A 21,106-nucleotide genomic window follows, 5' to 3' on the forward strand; every position below is an offset into this window, starting at 1 on the left:
TTTTTTTTTTTTTGGTTTATCGAGACAGGGTTTCTCTGTGTAGCCTGGGCTGTCCTAGAACTCACTCTGTTGACCAGGCTGGCCTTGAACTCAGAAATCCTCCTGCCTCTGCCTCCCAAGTGCTGGGATTAAAGGCATGCGCCACCACTGCCTGGCTAAGCTTTTTTTTTTTTTTAACATCCATTTCTGTGCGAACATGCGTGCATGTTGATTCTCTCCTTCTACCTTTTGGTTCCTGGGCATTGAACTAGGGAGGTTATCAGGCTTAGCAACATGTGTCTTTACCTGTTGAGTCATCTCCAAGGCCCAATGTTTGCTTTGGGACAGAAGTTAACTGTGTAGGGCCAGGCTAGCCTAGAACTCCAGATCCTTCTGCCTCAGGCGCAGGAATGCTGAGATTGCAGATGTATGCAATCTCACGTAATCCTCACTTATCTTTTAGTAAACTAGAAAAATATCCAGAGGGTATTGAAATTAATACTGAAAATGCTAATTTCAATAGCAGAAATTGTGTCCCACGGTCTAAAAACAATTAGTATGTAAATTATAAATGGTCTATGGGTTTACCTTGGCTTTCTATTCATTACCAAATGAGATTCCCCAGAAGGTATTTATGATAGGGTAATTTAGGTGAACAGAGTAGTTATTTTGAATAATAAACAGGCTAAGAAAATATTCAAGTAATATCATACTGGGTGGCAGAGGTTTTTTTCATTTTCTTTTGTTGTTGTTGTTTTTGTTCTCTTGTCTGTTTCTCCCTCCTTTCTGAGCAGGGTCTTTCTTTGCAAGGCAAGTTGTCCTTGAACTTGCCACCTCCTGCCTCAACCTTCTAGGTGTTGGTATTGTAGATATGTATCTCAGTGTTCCACCTTATTTACATGCTATGTAGATTGCTCAGGCTTGGACTTGACTGGTTGATCTCCACGTTTTGTGCATTTTCAACAACTTGGACTTCGTACCACTGAATCCAGCTGCCTTTGGAGGCAACAAGCTGGAGTTTGGGCACTAAACGGATGTTGAGTTGCATTCCTGAAAGGAAGCTTTGTAGGGGACGCTGGCTGTGTACAAAGCCTTGTTTGGAGCTTTGCATATGCTGCCTGGAACCCAGAATAAGTGGCCAGAGATGAGCAGTGTTCCTGAGACACTTGTCAGCTGACACCACACTAACACACACTGTCTGTTGAGTCAGCTTGCTTTTGTCTTTTCCACTTTCTTTTCTTCTCGTAAATTTATTGACTATAATAATATACAAAGGGCGATTGGGTCAGAAAAGATGGCAGTTTGGAGGTACACTGCTTTTGAACAGTGTACCAGCAAACATCTCTTTTCTTGCCAGGTTTGATATATATTATCTAGAAAATAACCTTAATTCCCTTTCTTCAGTCTTTGTATCTGCAGATACTATTTAAGTAGTTACATACTTGGCTTGTCTGTGTTCTTTGCATCTGCAGATACTATTTAAGTAGTTACATACTTGGTTGTCTGTGTTCCTAATGACTAGCACAGCTCTTGAAGGGAATTTGTTTGAGTGGTATGATAACAGAAAAAAAAAAGATCGCTTTTGTTTACAATTACTTACTTTGTGTGTGTATTCATTTGTGTAATATGTGCACGCATGTGCTTGCATGCAGAGGCCAGACAGCTTGCGGGAGTTGGTTCTCTCTATTTTGCTGATGTCCGTAACTGAACTTTGTTAGGCTTCGCAGCAAGTGCCTTTACCCCCTGAGTCGACTTGCTAGCCTTGTTTGTTTAGTTTCCTAGACAGGGTTTCCTGCAGCCCAGGCTGGCCTTGAACTTATTGTATAGCACAAAATAGCCTTGAGTTCCTGACCCTCTTGCCTCTCCTTCCCAGGTACTGTATTACAGGTGTGCGTCATGCCTTGCTTGCGGCATGGGTGGTAGTAAGGAGTGTTATCTGTGGGCATCAGAGAGGCCATCTTGGTTAAGAATGCTTGCTACATTTCAGGGGAGTAGAGTTTGGTTCTTAGCACCCCAGTGGCAGCTCCCAACCCCTGTAACTCCAGTCCCAGAGGAGCCTTCCAGGACATCCAGTGCCCTCTTCTGGCTTCCTTGGCATCAGGCATGCATGTAGGATGCATATATACACACCAGCTAACATCCATGCACATAAAATACAAACATGAATCTTGAAGAACACATACGTATTTGAGTTAAGCTGATAAACAGGCCGAATGGGTCTCAAATTTATAAGATTTAGATAAAAAAAAATCTATGGCCCATTTATTGGGATGAGATACAAGAGTGACCCTCGGGTAGAGCGATCTGGTTAATGGTCATAGAGTGAGAAGCTGCTGCTTGCCCTCACTCTCTGAGTCCTAACCCCAGTGACTTTCTGCACAGTAGCACATAGGGTTAATTTGCCTTTGTAGTGAAACTTTGTGTACTTATCCTGGTTATCTCCAACATCTCTGGGGAATAAAATGTTTATGAATATTATTTTTTCTATTTAATCCTAGCTTCCTCTTTAGAAACATGTTGGTATTTTAGTCTTAAAATCCAATGTTCTTCTACAGTGCATCATGACCAGTGTACAGTGTGTGGTGATTATTTTTTAGGACTCCCAGTACATAGGACACAGCCCTGAGAGGACAGGAACTGTGGTCTCTCTGGTTCAGTGCTGTCTGCTAGCACCCAGGATGGCACTTGATACCTAGGGGATGATCAGTCAAAGTGAGCTGAAGGCATAAATAAATCCAGGACATCTAAGAAATATCAGTAGACCTGTTTTACTTTTATAGTTAATTGGGTGGTACCAGAACTCAAGCCCATAGCTTACTATGTACTAGGTCAGTGTTTTACCACTTGGCTACATTGCCAACCCTAGAAAATGTCTTTTATTTTTCTCTTTTTTAAAAAAAGTGCTGGGATAGAACTTGCTATGCAAAGTCTTTACCATGGAGTTGCATCCTCAGTCCAAGAATCTAGTTTTAAAATTATTCTGTTCACAGTAATCACGTACATCATAGTGTCTGATTGGAATTGTAAGTGGGAAAAATGAGAGTAGCTTATCCAGGTAGGCAGTAGTCCTGTTCATTCACTGGACTTCCTTGTAAGAAGTCTCCGGCTTTGTCTTTCCCCATGTGCTTAAATGTTAAATGTTATCTCCCACTATGCTTGAATTTTAAAGCTACAGTAGAAGGCACTTGAACACAAAGAATTTTAATTACCTGGACTTCAGTTAGATACACCTAGTATAATTAGATTTGTTACTTTCCCGAGTCTTCATTTATAATGTTTTGATATTGTATAATGTCACATTGCCTATAAAATAAAGACTATGTACCTTGATTAAAGTGGGAAGAAAATAAAGGATGGAAAGCTGAACAGAAAGGGAAGGGACGAGCTGTGCCGAGGCAATGTGACCACTGCCATCTGCTGAAGGAAGAGGTTCTGTACTTTATTATTTATGGCAGACTCAGTGGAGGTCAGCTCGGGGCTCGAGTGAACTTACAGTTTGTTAACCACCGTTGTTAGCTGATCTCTGCTCGGGGTAGATTTTATCTTGGGCTGTCTCCTCTCATCTCTGTCCTGATGAAAGCCTTCTAACTTCAGCAGGTCTAAGAAAAGCACTGGGATAAAATTATATTCACAATTTTACATGGGGTTAACTTTTATTAAACATAATGTACCAGTGGCTTAAAAAACCCTCCAGCTAATTTGTGTATCTCTCTGGTCTATTTAAAAATAGAGCACAATCAAAAGGAGTCTTAAAATAATTACACAAGAAAGGACCTGGGAATTAGGAAGAGGTTTGCAGTCTGTTAGGGTTTGGACCTGCCTGGAGCAGCTGGCGTCTGTTCACTTAAAGCAAGGCAACCATATTGTCTGGAAAGAAGCCAAGCCCTAGTTAACTTTGTTTTGACTCTAGTTACATAGCAGGCAGCTAGCTACAAATTTAGGAGAGCGGCAGGGATAATCTTTAAACAGCAATGAAAGAAGTCATCAAATAATTTTTGAAGGTTATTATGACTTTTTGGGGGGAGTAGAGGGATATAAACTAGAAAAGAAACAGATAATGTAAAATATCTGACCCTGTAAAAGCTTCATAGAAATCTAGTTAATGATCACATAAGGATTCCAGAAAATTCAGTGTTGGAGAGATTTCTGTCAGGATGGGTTTTCCACAGGTGCTCATTTATGAGCACAGACAGGAAGAGCAGGCACCGGAATGAGTTTCCAATCAAGGAAAAGTTCTTATCCAGAAAGTTCTCGGAGGCGGGCACCAGGAATTTGGGAGACTTGAACAGAGAGCCAGTGATGAAGGACAGTTGGCAAGTCACGTGGTTGTTGTCGGTCTTCATGCCCTTCTGAGGAAGGCAGAGCACTCCCTCACTCCTTCTGTTCTTTACTTTCCCTAAGAGGAAACTGAGGCTTAATGAGGCGGTCACTTGGTCAAGAGCTGGTTGACACAGGTCCTGGAGTGTAAATTTAGAGGTGGGTCTGCTCCTTAACTACCCTGAGGCAGAGCTTCTCAGAGGAAATACAGTTAGTTCCTATGCTATGGGCAGACAAAGCTTTCTAAAAATCCATAAATAAGGGTAGGTACAAAAGTATTTGTTTTTGGGAAAAATCAGCCTGTAGTCACAGATGAAGAAGCTGTAGTTAATCCGAGTCTTGTAAAGCTTGATAGAGAAGAAGCCATTTTGTCTCTGGGAAGTGAAACTCTTGAGTAATGAACTTTGTTGAATAATAAGTACAGCTTATCACGTTCCTAAATATCATTGCTAATCTCTGGAACTATTTATAAGTTTCCCTACCTCTCCTTTTGCTGCTGTTTTTGTTATTTTGAGACAGGTTCTCACTGTGCCCAAGCTAACCTGAAGCTCCTTATATAGCCCAAGCTGGTCTTGAACCCATATCCCATTGCTTCCTGAGTGCTGGGATGGTAGGTATATGGCCACCGTGTCTGGCTATGTTCATTTTTGTGTTTCAAGTTAGCCAAGTCCAGCTGTATTTAAAGGGAAAAGTAATGTACACAGAATAAATTTAAGATCCTCTAATTTTAATTATAAGAGATGGTTTGCTGGTTTTGGGGGATTAGGAGGTTGTTTTGAGCCAGGCTCTTGGGAATTTACTATGTAGAACAGGCTTGCCTTGAACTCAAGGGATCAGCCTGCCTTTGCCTCCCACGTATGCCGCCATGACTGGCTAAGAGATGATATACTTAATTTTTAAAAATAAATTAATTTGGGGGGCTGGAGAGATGGCTCAGCGGTTAAGAGCACTGTCTGTTCTTCCAGAGGTCCTGAGTTCAATTCCCTCACAACCATCTGTAATGGGATCTGATGCTCTCTTCTGGTGTGTCTGAAGACAGTAACAGTGTACTCACATAAAATAAACAACTCTTAAAAAAAGAGTTGCTATAAAAAAATTAATTAATTTTATTATTTTATGTATATAGGTGTTTTGTCTTCATTTTTGTCTGTGTACTTTACATGCAGTGCATGCAGGCCAGAAGAGGTCATCTTGAGTTGCATAGTGGGACCTTTTCTTTTTTTTTTTTTTTTTTTTTTTTTGGTTTTTCGAGACAGGGTTTTTCTGTGTTTTTCCAGTCTTGCCTGGCTGGAAAATAAGACAGGCATACCAAGAAATAGCTAGTATAAAGTACATGCACAATGCTATAAGAAGAACATTATATTTGTCTTTTAATATTTTTAATTAAACTTATTTAATAATTTTTCATATAACATATTATGGTCATACCCCTCCCTATTTATGAGGGATGATTTAGTTTTGCCAACTCTGCCAAAATGCCGACAAAAAGCAATTATTGGTTCCTTCCTCCAAAAATCTTTTCTACTTATAATTTCAAGAATTTGAATGAAAGACGGGTACAGTACTGTTTAAAGCACCTGTGATGACCCCATCTTCCATCCTGAGACCCACATTTTGGACTGCATGTAAGCCATGCTTCCTCTATTATGCACACTACTTTTAGGCATTTGTTCTATATTTACATTTAGTTTTTGTTTGAGAAAGGGTCCCACAAGCCAGGTGGTGGTGGCACACGCCTTTAATCCCAGCACTTGGGAGACAAAGGCACTTGGATTTCTGAGTTCAAGGTCAGCCTGGTCTACAGAGTGAGTTCCAGGACAGCCAGGACTACACAGAGAAACCCTGTCTAAAAACCAAAAATAAATAAATAAATAAATAAATAAATAAATAGTAAGATAAACATTGGGAATATGCAGGGAAACCAAACATTCTTAAATCATCAGACTCTATTTTATGTGTATGAGTATTTTGCTTGCATGCATGTAAGATACCATGCACTTACCTGGTACACTTAAATGCATAGCCTTCTTTCTAGCTCATTAAATGTTCTTTTAGAGACTGGGTCTCACTTTAAAGCCCAGGTACAATCCTCCTGCTTCTGCCTTCGGAATGCTGAGATTACAGATCTGAGCTACCATGCCCAGCTTTAGTTAATTAATTAATTAATTAATTAATGAGCCTATTTACTTATTTTTTACATTTTTGAGGCAGACTTCACTGTGTATTCCACCAGGATGGCTTTCAGCTCCCAGCACAGCCAAGACTGGTCCTGAACTCACTGCAGGCTTCTTGCCTCAACTTCCAAATACTGAGACTATAGGTATTCAGCACCATGCCTGGCTTAAGGTTCATTTTTATTTTAATAAGTATTTCAGGTCAGATAAAATAACCTGGATATTATTTTTAAGTATGACTTATGCTATGGCGCTAACCATCCAGTATGAAAACAGTAGTTGTTTCATTTGAGAGCATTGAAACAGAGACATTGAAAAGTACAGTTTCTCAGTGGTGCTCAGGTGCCACCTGTGGCTGGGGCTGCTGTTGTGTAGAGTACAGATATGGAACATGTCCATCACTGCACAAGCTCCTAGTTGACAATGTTGCTCTAGAGTCTAGAATAGCAGAGCAGTAGTTTTCCAATGGCCTTGATCTGTGAATTGATTTTAAGATAAATATTATAAGTGACTGGGGCCAGCCACTTCACCTGCTGCCTGCTGTTATAACCATTCCGGTTGACCAGGCCAGGGCTGCTATTGATTTACCCTAATAGTACTATCATACAACAAGTGCAGACTAAATGCTAATGTACTGTGTGTGTGTGTGTGTGTGTGTGTGTGTGTGTGTGTGTGTGTTGGGGATCAGGGTAAGACAGAATCTTGGCATGTAGGCAACCCTGGCCTTGAACCTGTAAAGCCTATTGCCTTAGCTTTCTAGGTACTGCAGTCATAAGCATGCACCTCCACTCCTGGCTCTGCTCCAAAGCTTCAGCCTCTGACTTAGTAACCTACCTAGGTCACTTTATTACACTAAGTGTAACTTTTCATATGGGATGTATGTTTGTATGAGAGAGAATGATAGAAGAGCGTGCGCGCGCGCACGCACACACACACACACACACACACACACACGTACACAAGAGAGAGAGAAAGACATCTCCACATTCTGCTCTTTATTCAAAGGTCATTCTTCATATTAAAACAATTAATTTATAATATCCAGTTGCTTTGAATTTTTATCTAATGGACTTTGAGGGGCAAGCAAGAGCTGTGGTTGCATCTGTTACTAAAATTTCTGACATTTACGTGAAGTAGTTCTATTTATAGAGACCAAATCTCAGAATAGGGAGAAGTTGGATTAGCACGATAGTTTAGAATTATACTAGGTAGAGCACTCCTTAAGGCTTTTAAAGTAATATTAGTTATAGGGCTGTTGCCATGGTCCAGAGAGTAAAATTTCTTGTCATGGCAAGCCAGAGGACCTGAGTTTTATTCCCAAGACCCCTTTTGTAGAGAAAAAGAACCAACTCCTGAAACTTGTCCTCTGAACTCCACACTCCATATGTGAGCATGCACACATCCCCTAATATATTTTAATAATGACAGCTTCAGTGTTTTGGTAATGGATTTTTTTTTCCTGCCTCCATTTCCCGAATACTTGGTATTACCTCTTTTTTTCCCTGTAAGCCTTGGCTGTTGTCCCTTCCAAAAGGCACAGGAGGCCATTGCTGCTTGGTCATGGGTCTTTGTGGGGTGGAGATCCTTGGGATCTTTTTTGCATGACTGCCTGCTTCAGTGACCTTCCTTCCCTCCAGGTCACATACTTCAGCCTCTGGTACTACAACAAGCAGAGCCAGCGGCGCTGGGTGGATCTGGAGAAGGCACTGAAGAAGCAGCTGGATAAGCATGCGCTGGAGCCCACCGTCTACTTCGGAGTGGTGTTTTATGTGCCTTCTGTTTCCCAGCTGCAGCAGGAGATTACCAGGTGAGAAGTTCCCTGCAGCCTGGGGTAGAAAGTCGTCTAGAGAGGTCAGAAGAGTGAAGCTGGAGTCAAAGGTCCTTGAGATAGATAAAGGCCTATGACCGACTTTGCCCTGCGGCCCACATTTTTTAGTCACTGGATTACTAAGAGGTTATGGAATGTGGTATGTCAGACCGAATTATGGCTTGCCAGGCCCTAAGGCTCAGGAAAGGTGATCGATTCACCCTGGCCATGAACTCTTGTGATAGCCTCTTTAATGCTTTTGTTGTTCCGTTTCTGGTTCCTTGTAATAAGGAACCGGGAGAGGGGAGATTTAAAATGTGTAGTCCTAAACTCTGTGTTTTCTCAAGGAACTGGCCAGGTTCTTAGAATCATTGCCCTGGAAGCTGTATTCTGTAGATGGGTTGGCCATGGGGGACAGAGGGGACACAGAGAGGGAGGATGCTTCTGAACAGAGTTAGCTAGTAAACACACTTACAGGGGCCTAAGCGGTAGAAGAGTGCCAGGAGGACTAAAAAGTCTTGCTTTGCTTCATCCCGCTTACAGAAGGCCCTTTCCATCCAATGGATAATGCTCCAAGTATGTTCCTTCCTGGCCCCTCTTTGTGTCCGCTTTGTGTCCCTTCCCATCCCATCAGTCCCCTTTGCTCCCCCTACACAGTTTTGTTTCTGCTTTCCTGTACCTTTTATCTCTGTCTCTTAGTCCCTCTCACACTCCAGTCATACTCATCTGACTCCAGAAAGCTTTGTGATGCCCCAGGTTGGGGTGTACCTTTGTGTACCCCATGCTATCTCAGGACTTGCTTGTAGATCTGTCTGTTAAGGTGGTTGGTATTACAGCCTCCTATTATGGTCATTTGTGTTCCTGTCTTATCTCTCTACATCTTAAGCCCATGTTTTCCTTGGCTTTGCCTTCCATTTGAAAGCTCTAGTGCCCTGCAGATAGTAAGAATTGCTGCTGCCTCATGCTTGTGGAATGCTGTTGGAATCTGCCAGGTAATTACCGGAAGATACCAGGAAACCCGAAGCCACAAGGGTCAGCTAGTAGGATAGGCACAAAGAGGCTGTGCAACAGGTCTGCAGTGTAAATATTGGAGAGAGAAAGTGGAAGCCAGGAGGAAGCATACGAGCTGTCTACTTAACTCGTTTAAACATTTACTGAAGACATTCTGCAATCTGAGAGCTGTTGGGTAGTCACTTGAATCTGACCTTGGAGGAGTTACTCACAGTCTGGTGGAACTGGCAGTTCATATATATAAGTAGTCACAGTATCCTATGATAACAAACACTTGATTTAAAGCTCTGGATTCCTAGGGGCAGGGCATGGAGAACGTGACTAAGGAAGGGAAAGAGCTGACTTGACAGGCTTTAGAAGTTTTCTGGTTGGGAATGGCTCATGGAAAGCAGTCAGGATCAAAAGTCTCAGATGATACTGGAGAGGAGAAAAGAGGTTTAAAAGCCAGGTGTATACTAATCATAAAGACATGGTTTAGTGAGCAAGGCTTTTTCAAATTTTGATGGTGTGGAATGATCCAATTTATGTCTTACAAAGACCATTCACATTAGCTGATAGATTAGAAATTAAAACAAAAAAGGTGTGAATTAAATTGGAAGTGGCAGGAGACCAGTTAGGGAGCTGTCGTTAGAGTAGAGATCAGGCATACGCCACAGAAGGGCGTGAACAGGAATGGGGTTATTGGTTCAGCCAGCAGGACTGCTCCCTGATCGGGTTCAGAGACCTAGTAGAGAAGTTCTATCAATAAGAAGTGTGTCATGAGTATCAATAAGAAACCTTCCGGATCTGAATGAGGCCCCAAGGCCAACTTGTGTTGCTCTACAATACAAAACTCGGTTCTTTCTCTTACATCCTGTCGCCCTCAGCGTCTCCTTCCCACTTCTAGGTCTCTCATAGTCTAAAACATCTGGATAGGTTCTAGGTCTCAAGAGCTGTAGAGTCAGGAAGCAGAGCAGTGGTTTCTAGGAAGGGGAAGGTGCAGGAGGATTACATGCAAAGAAACTCTTGCAGGTGATTGGTACTCAGGCAGTGATTGGTCCTGTAGCAGTGGCTTCATGTATTTTTTATATGACAAAATTGTATGTTGGAGCAGTTTATTATACACCAATTGTACCTCAAAAAGGTCTTATAAAAACACAGTCAGGGCTGGAGATGTAGTTCAGTGGTAAAGCAGTAGCAGAGCTCTGGGCTTAGTCACCTCCCTCCCCATCCCCCCGTACTAAGAAAACACCCCCCCCCCCAAAAAAAAAAAAACATTCAAAAGTACTTTTCAAAAAAGGAGAGAACAGAAATCTGAATTGCAAGAGGACTCGTCAGGAAAATATAGTCACAGGGCAGCCGAAACTGTCCCCCACAGGACAAGCCCTTATGGGGATTGTTGTTAGCAAAGGATAGTAAATTCTGAGAATAGTAAATGACTGGATAGATTGAATTTTTACAAATTCATGAATTGCTAGTATGTAATCTCTTGGTTACTACAGCAGTCCATTTTTTTTTGTTACTTGTAATAATATTGTTGCCAGGTGGTGGGTGGTGCATGCCTTTAATCCCAGCATTTAGGAGGCAGAGACAGGCGGATTTCTGAGTTTGAGGCCAGCCTGGTCTACAGAGTGAGTTCCAGCCAGGACTACACAGAGAAACCCTGTCTCGAAAAAACAAAAACAAAAACAAACAAGCAAACAAAAAAACCAAAACTAAACAAAAAAAAAACAAAAAAAACACCAAACCAATATTGTTACAGCCTGTATGAGTGTTAATGGAAAGAGACTTATCTTGCCTCACCATTTGGAAACTCACTTGTTTGTAAATGTGGCACTTTCCTGGTATGTCATTTACAAGGAAATTTCCACTTGGGATCTTACATAAAGGATATTGAACTAGCAATGAACAATTTATAGCATATATGGAAGAACTGGCTCTCATAATAAAACCTGTTCACAGCTGAGGTAAGAAGCAAGCCCAAGTTAGTTTGGTCTATGAATGTAATGGATGCTGCATTCCAAGGTTTCACTTGATGTAAGGGAAGAGTCTAGAATAATGAGTATGTGGCACATGCCCACTAGATGTACAGCTGTAAATACCATTTCTTTTGGCATTTGAAAGCCATATAGAAAGTTGCAGGTTACCCCCCTCTGACACCTCAGAATTACCAGTATTCTATTCATTCACTGATTGCTAAAAACCTGTGATATCTGCTAGCTGGTAGAAGGGGAAAGCTAGATTTAAATTTTCTATTTGAATAGGTGATGTGTTGGTCAGACCATTTGGTAACAAAGGGCAGAGACTGAAAGCCTAGCTAAAAGGGTGCCATAAAAATGCATATGAATTCTGGGGAATGCAGATATAGTCTACTCAAAGACACAAACCTAGAGAGACTCAGGCAGAGATGGCATTGTAAACTGCACTGGCAGAATTACTGGACCAAAACTAGCAGTGCCTCCAGTGTCTAGAACGATGTTGTAGGACGAACAATGACAGGCCCTAGCACTGACCTAGGGAACAGAAGGAATGGAGAGATGATAGGACGGCACATTTCCTGACTGGAATGCATTGCCGATAATCCCTTGCTGCTCAAGTGCCAGCACATGTCCAGTGTTGTTAAGAGCTTTGTTTGTGTCATTTGACTGTGTTCATCCCTGTGAAGGGGTGGTCATATCCTCATTTTATTGATAATAACATGTGAATCTACAAACTATGACTTACCCAAGGTCGTGCAGAATCCTAAATTCCAGAGTTGGGAATTTACACCTAGGTCCACTTGACACTAAGCCGGTGGTCATGGGGGCAGAAGAAGAAACTATGTTACAGAATATTAAAGTCTTTTAGAAGTTATTCTTTTAGGATTATACTTTAAAAACTTAATGATAACCTGATCTGAAATCTCAAGATTATTTGCCTTAAAATTTACAGAGCTAGTGAAGTTTTTATCTAACTACCTACCTAAAATCTTGTATTACCAAGTTACAAGTGAGAGTGTGCATTTTTCTTACCATGAAGAATGGATATCCAGGACTGTTTTACAGGCAGAAGACAGATGGGGCATTCTTCTAGAGGTGACTTTGACCTCAGTTTTTTCTGAGGGATGTGTGGCTTGCTGGAGATCAAGCCAGGCTCACACATGCCAAGCAAACATTTATACCAGAGCGACATCCCTGATCCCTTATTTTGACTTTGAAATAATTAGAGCAATGGATAAATAACAAATTTGTCATTAAACAGATCAAATGGCGTGCTTATATTGTTTGTGGCTTTCTTTCCACTTTTTGAAAACATCTAGGGCTACAATTTTATTTGACAGCTTATGTTCCCACACTAAACTATGATAAAGTGCAGTGAGTCTTGGCCAGAGATTATAGTGATACTGGTTTCATAAACTCATCCTTTAAAACAGGTATCAGTATTACCTGCAGCTGAAGAAAGATATTCTGGAAGGAAACCTTCCCTGTACATTAGAACAAGCCATTCAGCTGGCTGGCTTAGCTGTTCAAGGTAAGTAATGCATGTGAAGTAGTAATTCTGTCAGATTAAGATCGGTGTTAAAACAAAAACAGTAAAGGATTCTGTAAGTAACTGATTTTTTTATATGAATTGTTACAGTATTTATGTATTAATGGAGTACTATGTTTTTATCTGGAGACTTGTAGGAAGACCATTTGGTCATTGTGGACATTTCTGAGAGATGAGTTATGAAACATGTCAAAGGAGCAGATATATGTATCTAAGAATTTAATATGCTAAGTGTTAATTTTGCTCCAAGACTTGATTTGAACATAGTATTTTGGGAGGAATGACCTTTCTATCAATAAGTTTAATGAAATTGTATTCACTTATAATTTTAAGAACATCCCATCTCTTTGGTTTCTCTAATAATAGCTGTTCCAAATTATAGAGCATGCTCACTCATAATTGAAGTGGTTTTGCTGCATAAATGCTTTTTTTTTTTTGGTTTTTCGAGACAGGGTTTCTCTGTGTAGTCCTGGCTGTCCTGGAACTCACTCTGTAGACCAGGCTGGCCTTGAACTCAGAAATCCGCCTGCCTCTGCCTCCCAAGTGCTGGGATTAAAGGTGTGTGCTACCACAGCCCGGCCATAAATGCTTTTTAAATCAATTGCACATGTCTATGAATACACCTGTGCTACATGGAAATTTCTGCTGGTGCATTATTTCAAGTGGTAACTGATGTTTAACCATGGAAACTGGAATATAATCAAAAGAAAACTTAAGCTGGGCACAGTACCGTATAATTTTAATCTCAGCAAGGAAGCAAGAAGTGAGTTCAAGGCTAGTCTGTTCTACATATCGAGTTCTGGGCTAGTCAAGACCACAGAGTGGATCCATGTCTCAAGACAAAAAGAAACACAAAGGAAAAAGAAAAAATGATAAAATTCCTCCAGATCCTAGCTGGCATGGACACCTGTCGCCTTGAGAATAACAAACTTCTGACACCTTGGTGTTCAGTTCCCTCTATGTTGCCTGAATGTATGTATTCACAGGACATGTTCCCTGTCCATGTTTGACACTTACCTGTGCACAGAAGCACATGTCACATGCAGGGTAGGTTTGTCTCTCTTCATAGACATTTTTCCCAAGCCAACATACGTGAATCTGCCTATTGTTTTGTAAAAGATACCCTAAAAACTTGCTCTATTATTTGTTAGAGTAGGTGTCTGAATCATATAAACACGTCATTCATACTACTTATTATTTTTGTTGTGCAAGCATTTTATTATGAAAATTAAATGTAACCAACACGTGGATGTTTGTCATTTTATTTAGCTGACTTTGGTGACTTTGATCAGTATGAATCCCAAGATTTTCTTCAGAAATTTGCCTTGCTCCCTGTGGTAAGACCTCTTTTGGCATTGGGCCCTTTTATACATAGTTTGTTCCTATATTCTTAGCCATCCCTGATTGCACACATGGTAGATGTTCTACACAGGACTAGCATCAGAGTCATTATAAACATCTCGTGTATCAATCTGTCCCTGTTACAGTCTTCCTGGTCTTTGTAAATTCACAGAAACCTAGGGTGTAATTTCTGTTCAGTATCTACAGACATTGTTTTTGCCTTTGGTTATTAGTCTAAGGAGAGAGACCTGGTTTTGGTTTTGGAGAATCACAAAGTTAATGCTGGAATGAACTTGACTTGTTATCAGTGTTAAAACCCTGCCTTCTCCTTTCTAAAGTTTCTGCTGAAGAAATGGATGTGACCATCTCATTGACATACCTGAGGAGAGTGGGCTGTTCTTCTGAGTGCGTTAGTGCTGAGCTCAGAACTGGCTCATGGATGTTTCCAACCTTAAAACTCAGCTGAAACTTCTCCTTGGAGCTGCAGAGAAGGCAGGGAAATCTTTTAGTGTCTGAGCAGAAACCACTCAATTCATTAGATGCATTATGGCCATATACAAAAGCAAAGCTCCCCAGTGCTAGCACTGTTCAGCTTTTTGCCTGAAGTGCCAAAGTCAGTGACTGTTGCAGTGGCTCACTGTAAAAATGTGCACGTGCTCACTGCTGTGTTTCCTTCAGGGGTGGCTGCAGGATGAAAAAGTGCTGGAAGAAGCAGCCCAAAAAGTGGCCTTGCTGCATCAGAAATACAGGTAACACAGAAAAGACCCACAGCTCATGGCTGCTTGATTTTGAAATATGCTTTGTATATTAAATTGGGAACATTATTGCAGCTTGTTTGTGAAGTGAATAAGTAACGTTCACTGTGTGCTAAGCACTGTTCTGTAAGCACGTTCCCCTAGCATTTCAGTTATTGTCCATGTACCAGTGAGGAAGCAGAGGATGTCCTTAAGGTGCCATTTCATCACCCACATATTAAATGTGTGATAGTAACTAAACCTGTATAAATTAGTGCATGATCAGGGAAGTCTGTCTTCGATGATTCAGCCCTCTAAGTGCTCTTTCTTTTGTCCCTTCCTTTCCTCTTCCTCCCTCCCTCCCTTCCTTCCCCCCTCTGCCCTCTGTCTTTCTTTTTTAAAATGGTGTTAGAGTTTGAACTCAGGGGCTTGTACATAATAGGCAGACACTTTACCACTGAGCTACATCCTCTGCCCATGATATTTTTAAGAACCAGGTTGGCCTCAAACTTGCTATCTTGCTGCCTCTGCGTCCTGAATGCTAGACATGCATCACCATGACCATTGCCCCCCTGTTTACTTTTGGGAGCAGGATTTCTGTCTCCTGGGGAGCAATGATGCAAGTCCTCATGTCTGTTGCCCAGATTATCCTTGCAATTCTTTTGTTGTTGTTGTTCTGTTTGTTTGTTTGTTTTTCGAGACAAGGTTTCTCTGTATAGCCTTGGCTGTCCTGGAACTCACTCGGTAGACCAGGCTGGCCTCGAACTCAGAAATCTGCCTGCCTCTGCCTCTCAAGTGCTGGGATTGCAATTCTTGTCTATGCTGGTCCATGTTGACATTCTTTGATGGTGAACCTCTATTGACTATAAGAATCTCCTGAGATACTAGTTCTTACTCTAAGCCAATACACAGAGTTCCAGATACTTCATATATAAAATTACATTCTGATAGCTCCAGTAGTCTTTAAGGAGACTATCACCTTCCACTTAGAAACAAAGAAAACTAAACTCAGCATGGCTTAGGTCTCTGATTTATGCTAAAAGTGACTTGAAAGTAGATGTACCTGCTCATAACCTTCAGTCTCTCTATGTATTCTCTCTTTACCCCTTTGGTTGCAAAAGAGTAGCTTCCAAAAGTACCATCCTCTCATCTCTGCCTGTGCTCCTTCCCAAATGCTCACGCTCCAAAAATCACTGTCCTTACTCTTCTCCCTCTGTGTCTACACAAACCATATTCCCTTAGTGCACTTACCTGATCCCAAAGGCACACATGATCCAAAGGTGCGCATGATCCAAAGGTGCGCATGATCCTGGTTTTGTCATTTTATTTCATTTGTTTTACTGTCACTTAAATAATAGGACTTAGGAACCTGTAAGTACTTTCTATCTTTATGAGACAGAATGCTGGCTAGTTTGGCTTAAAGATAAATAGCATAATTCTCTGCCTTCCAAGGATGTGTTCCCAGCAATCTTAGGATAGGCAGCCCAGCCCACTGTGGTAGTATCTAGCAATAGGAGAAGGGTGCAGTGGGGAGGCATGGACAGATTGTGTGAGGACTATACTGGGCAGTGGTGAGTACTGGGGATACCCAGAGAATCTGACAGGAGGAACAGTACAGTCTCTGAGTCCTGAGGAAACTAGTGATCACTCGGTCCGTGTGTGGATGGTAGATGTATGAGGAGGATGTGCACACAAAGGTTCCGACATTCGAGGAATACAGTACAGTCAAAGCAATGCAGACTCTGGGATGACTGCAGAGAGAGGGACCTTGGCACATGGGGGAGCAGCAGCTGGTGAGGCTGGGGAGAGGAGTCCATGTGGTTAAGCACCCTTCCTTCCTCATATGTTTTTAGGGCTCCAGTCACCTGAACTAAAAGGGATCCATGAGTAGCTTCTTCCTGCCCATTTTTTTTTTTTTTTACATTTATCATTTAGTCTTTAAAAACATTTTTTTTAAGATTCATTCATTTTATTTTATATATGTGAGTGTTTTGTATGTGTATCATACCCATGCCTGTGGAGGTCAGAAGAAGGCCCCAGATCTCCTGGAACTGGAGTTACAGGTGATTGTGAGTTGCCCTGTGGGTGCTGGGAATCAAACCCAGGCCCTCTGGAAGAGCAGCCAGTGCTCTTCCAAACTCTTAATTTCCATTACTTAGTTTTTAAACCAAATCCTCAGTATTTCCTGGTATTTTAGTATAATTAAGCAACTGTTTGCTAGTTTAGGTAAAAACTCGTGGATTTGCATTGATGACATCTTGGTAGCTGCTTGTCCCTTGTCTGTCCTTTTTACCTTCCTGAAGCACAAGGTTAGGAATTCAGCACAGTGCTTTATAGGTCGTCCATTTTGGATATGTTTTAGAGGATCAATATAAGCAATTATATTATCTCCAGATGCTTAGAAGCATCAGTGTTTATAATGTTCTATTCCCCATTGATGTCCATCGTTTAAGACGTTTTGGGTTGGAGCAGTCTCACTAACATCTGTTGGATTGCAGAGGGCTCACAGCTCCTGAGGCCGAGACGCTGTATATGCAGGAGGTAGAGAGAATGGACGGCTACGGAGAGGAGAGCTACCCTGCCAAGGTACAGGTGATGATTTAAGGTTGAGAGTAGCAAGCTGGGCGTGGCTATGCAGCCCTGTAGACCCTGCCACTCTGGTGGCTCAGATAGGTGAATCATTTGAACATAGAATAGGAAGCAGAGTGAGGTTTTGTTGAAAAAGGGGAGGCGGGGGCACTTAGCAATTTGGGAAAATAGCATGGCTGAGGCCTTTGTGACCAGACTAGTAAAACAGAGTCCTGTATTGAGGTTGTGGTTTGTAGGGTCAGGAAATAGAGTTCTTAAAGTCTAAACTTGTATCAGAGGGTCAAGGCACTTGCCACCAAGCCTGATGACCTGAATTTGATCCTGGGATTCACTTGGTAGAGGGAGAAACTCAATTCCCACAGCTGTCCTCTGGCCTCTACCTGTGCACCATGGCATGTGTGCACCCACATCCCAAGTAAGTAAATAAACAGAAGGACTGAACTATTTTAAAAGAGTCCACATTCCTCCCATCTCCATGCTTATGGCAGGACACTGGGTTTGCCCATTCTGTTTTCCTTCTGAGTGGTCACCCTGGGGTCTTCTGGACAGTGTTTACCTGGGAAACGAGTTTAGGGAAGTGGATGAATTTGTCCCTGTGCTCCAATTCCCAGGGGTCTCCCCTTTCTTCTCTCGTCTAGGACAGCCAAGGAAGTGACATATCCATTGGTGCTTGTCTTGATGGCATCTTTGTGAAACACAAGAATGGAAGGCCTCCGGTGGTGTTCAGGTATATTGTTTGTTCTGTTTTTAAATACTTAAGTAGTTATTGCTGACAAGTCAGTCTTCCCTCTGTTTTCATTGGAAAATGGAGAGATTCCTTTTCTAAAGTTAAATGCCACCCAAGTACTTCATTAACATGCTACTCTCTTCAAAAACAGATATGCAGCAAAAAGGGCATGTAGTGACGGCCTGCTTGTAGACGCTCAAAACATAGGGCTCTGCCGCCGCCGCAGAGAAGCCGGCCTTGCCCTTGATAGGGAGTTTTCCTTTAAGTTCTGCTTTCTGGGGCTACTTATTCACTATGGAAAATTCTAGGCTTCCTTTTGTCTATACTTATGTAACAAAATTACTAAAATGCCAACATCTCAGCAAACTTCAGTTTTGTAAAGTTGATTTCCCTCCAGTTATAAAAACAGTGCTGTTTGTTTGTACAAGTCTTGGCATGTGTGCAGTAGGAAGGCACAGTGTCGGATAGGGACGTGCTCACAGTGGTGCGTGGTTTCTGAGAGGTGAACTTACAGGCGGCTTAAGAGTACTTCGTAATATTCTTTGTTCCAGTTGTATCTTTTTGGAACATAATAATATTTTATTAATTCTTTGAGATTTTTATATCTTTATATAATGCCTTTGGACCATATTACCCCCACTTCTCCCCCTAACTCCTTTGGATAAAATCCCCAACTTGGTATCAGTATACATAATATGTTTGAAACCTATGGAATCCATATACTCATGGGTATGGAGCCATACGCTGGAGCATAGTCAACCTATAAGGGCCACACCCTTAAGGAAAGCTGGCTTTTTCTCCCCAAGAAGACATCAAGTGTCAGTAACTCCTTGGCTAGGGGTGGAGATGGGTTTGAACTTGTGCTACAACCACCGCTGCTATGAATCCACAAGTGTCAGCATGCCACCAGTGTCTAGATGACGCTGTTCCACTCCATTGTTCCCTGACCTCTGGCTTTTACAATCTGTCTCCCTTTTCTTCCATGACGGTCCCTGAGCCTTGGTGAGATGGTGAGTGATGTAGATGTCCCGTGTGTGATTGAACACTCCACAGACACTTTGTGCACTTTGACCAGCTTGACTTTCTGTGTTAAGCACCTCCCATATAAAGAAGCTTCTCTAAGGAAGTCTGAGAGCAGTGCTGATTGATGGGTGTACAGATACCAATTTGGAGGGCAGTTTGGTGTTATGACCATTTAGCAGAATAGTGGGTTTTCCCCTGGGGCCAGTGAGCTCCCCACCATCTCCTCCTTCCCCACATTCTACTTTGTCTACTTTATTCTTGAGAACTGGTCTTCCCCTTTAAGAACTTTTTCACAGCCGGGCGGTGGTGGCGCACGCCTTTAATCCCAGCACTTGGGAGGCAGAGACAGGCGGATTTCTGAGTTCGAGGCTAGCCTGGTCTACAAAGTGAGTTCCAGGACAGCCAGGACAACATAGAGAAACCCTGTCTCGAAAAACCAAAAAAAACAAACAAACAAAAAAAAAAAGAAAGAACTTTTTCACTAAAATGACAACTCTTCTTTATCTGGCTTTGCTCTACCACCTTTGGGCCCTGAATTATTCAGAGTGACAGTGGCCACAAAGAGTAGACATGGCTTGGGGAGCTGAGCCCCTCTTTTACACTGCACTGCCTGTTTGGGGACTGTTTCCTATGGCAATAGGACTCGTGTCCTCAGCCTGGTTATAGTAAATCTTCCCAGTGTTCTGAGCTGGAGGCATAGGGACAGGAAAATGGATCTGGATTTACTCAGATAGCAGGAATGTACCTAAAGGCCATATGGAAATCTCAGGTATTTTCAGGTATTCAGTTCGTTGCTTTCTTCACCCCACAGGAAATTTCAAATTTGCCTTATTTAATACAATTCAGATAAAATCTTTAGGTTTAACAACTGAGCAGTAAGGCAATGAATTAATTTTGATTTAGCAAATTTTAGCTAAATAAATATAATACAAGCTGAACATCCCGAGTCCCCAAATCCCCAGTTAAAGATGTGGGGGAAGAAGGATGGAGTTCATTGGTGAAGCCTGTGCTTTGTGTTTGTGAGGCCCTAAGTCGGGGGTGAGGGGAAAGAGTTTCCCCTTGAAGTGCTTCATGTTCAGGAGCTTTGGATTTCCAGGTTATGGCTGCTCACCACTGCTGGATTCCAAATATTTCCAAACTTGCCAACCTCTGGAATTAGCCACTCTTCCGATCCCCAGTGGTTCTGAGGGCACGGACTGGCTCGGAACTGCTGAGCGTCTTCCAGACTCAGTTGCTTTCTGACGATAGCACACAGCTAGGGAATACAAACGGAATCTAGCCTGTAAAAGCTAAAGACGACAAAATTAGGAGAAGCAGGATGCAGTTTATGTCCTACTGATAACACTCAGAATAATCCACCCTTGGTTTCTGAGCACTTAGCTTTCTCTTCACCCCGTAGCTTTTCAGAGTGCACTTCTGTCTCGTCCCTTACTCTATGCTGTTTGCCTCACTGCTAACCAATATGTTTGCTTTTATGTTGTCTGGTGCCCTCCTACTCTTCCAAGTGCCTCTTTAGGGACCATCACCCCACTGACTTTAGTATCCCTAGGGCCTGGTACAATTATCATCATTGTGATAGTGGATGCCCTTTAAAGTGGTTGTTCATAAGTAGTTGAAGCATGAGCAACAAGCTAACGTAAGTGTCTTTATTGTTCAGCCAGTCTAGCAAGTCAGGTGTATTAGTTACTTTCCTGTTTCTGTGATATAATTCTTTGACCAAAAGCAACTTAAGGATGTTTATTTTGGCTTACCAGAGCAGGAAGCTGAGATCACTCAGCTCATACAAGTGGAAAAAGACTATAAACTTGGCATATATATATATATATATATTTATTTTATAATATAAAATATATTTATAAATATATTAAATATATATTAACTATATAATATGTGAACA

The 21,106-nt window shown here is 41.8% G+C and overlaps 1 protein-coding gene across 2 annotated transcripts in view; it reads left to right on the forward strand.

Annotated features, from left to right (window-relative positions):
- Positions 1 to 21,106, forward strand: part of Ptpn21 (protein tyrosine phosphatase non-receptor type 21) — a 56,179-nt gene that overhangs the window by 12,302 nt on the left and 22,771 nt on the right. For both annotated transcript variants that reach the window (XM_076921455.1, XM_076921456.1), the window contains exons 3-8: positions 8,108 to 8,277; positions 12,680 to 12,777; positions 14,065 to 14,132; positions 14,815 to 14,885; positions 17,369 to 17,456; positions 18,098 to 18,186. In XM_076921455.1, coding sequence (XP_076777570.1) covers positions 8,108 to 8,277; positions 12,680 to 12,777; positions 14,065 to 14,132; positions 14,815 to 14,885; positions 17,369 to 17,456; positions 18,098 to 18,186 — 584 coding nt within the window. The remainder of the gene's footprint in view (positions 1 to 8,107; positions 8,278 to 12,679; positions 12,778 to 14,064; positions 14,133 to 14,814; positions 14,886 to 17,368; positions 17,457 to 18,097; positions 18,187 to 21,106) is intronic.

The sequence above is a fragment of the Arvicanthis niloticus genome, chromosome 23 (assembly GCF_011762505.2).
Source record: "Arvicanthis niloticus isolate mArvNil1 chromosome 23, mArvNil1.pat.X, whole genome shotgun sequence".
Taxonomy (NCBI): Eukaryota; Metazoa; Chordata; class Mammalia; order Rodentia; family Muridae; genus Arvicanthis; species Arvicanthis niloticus.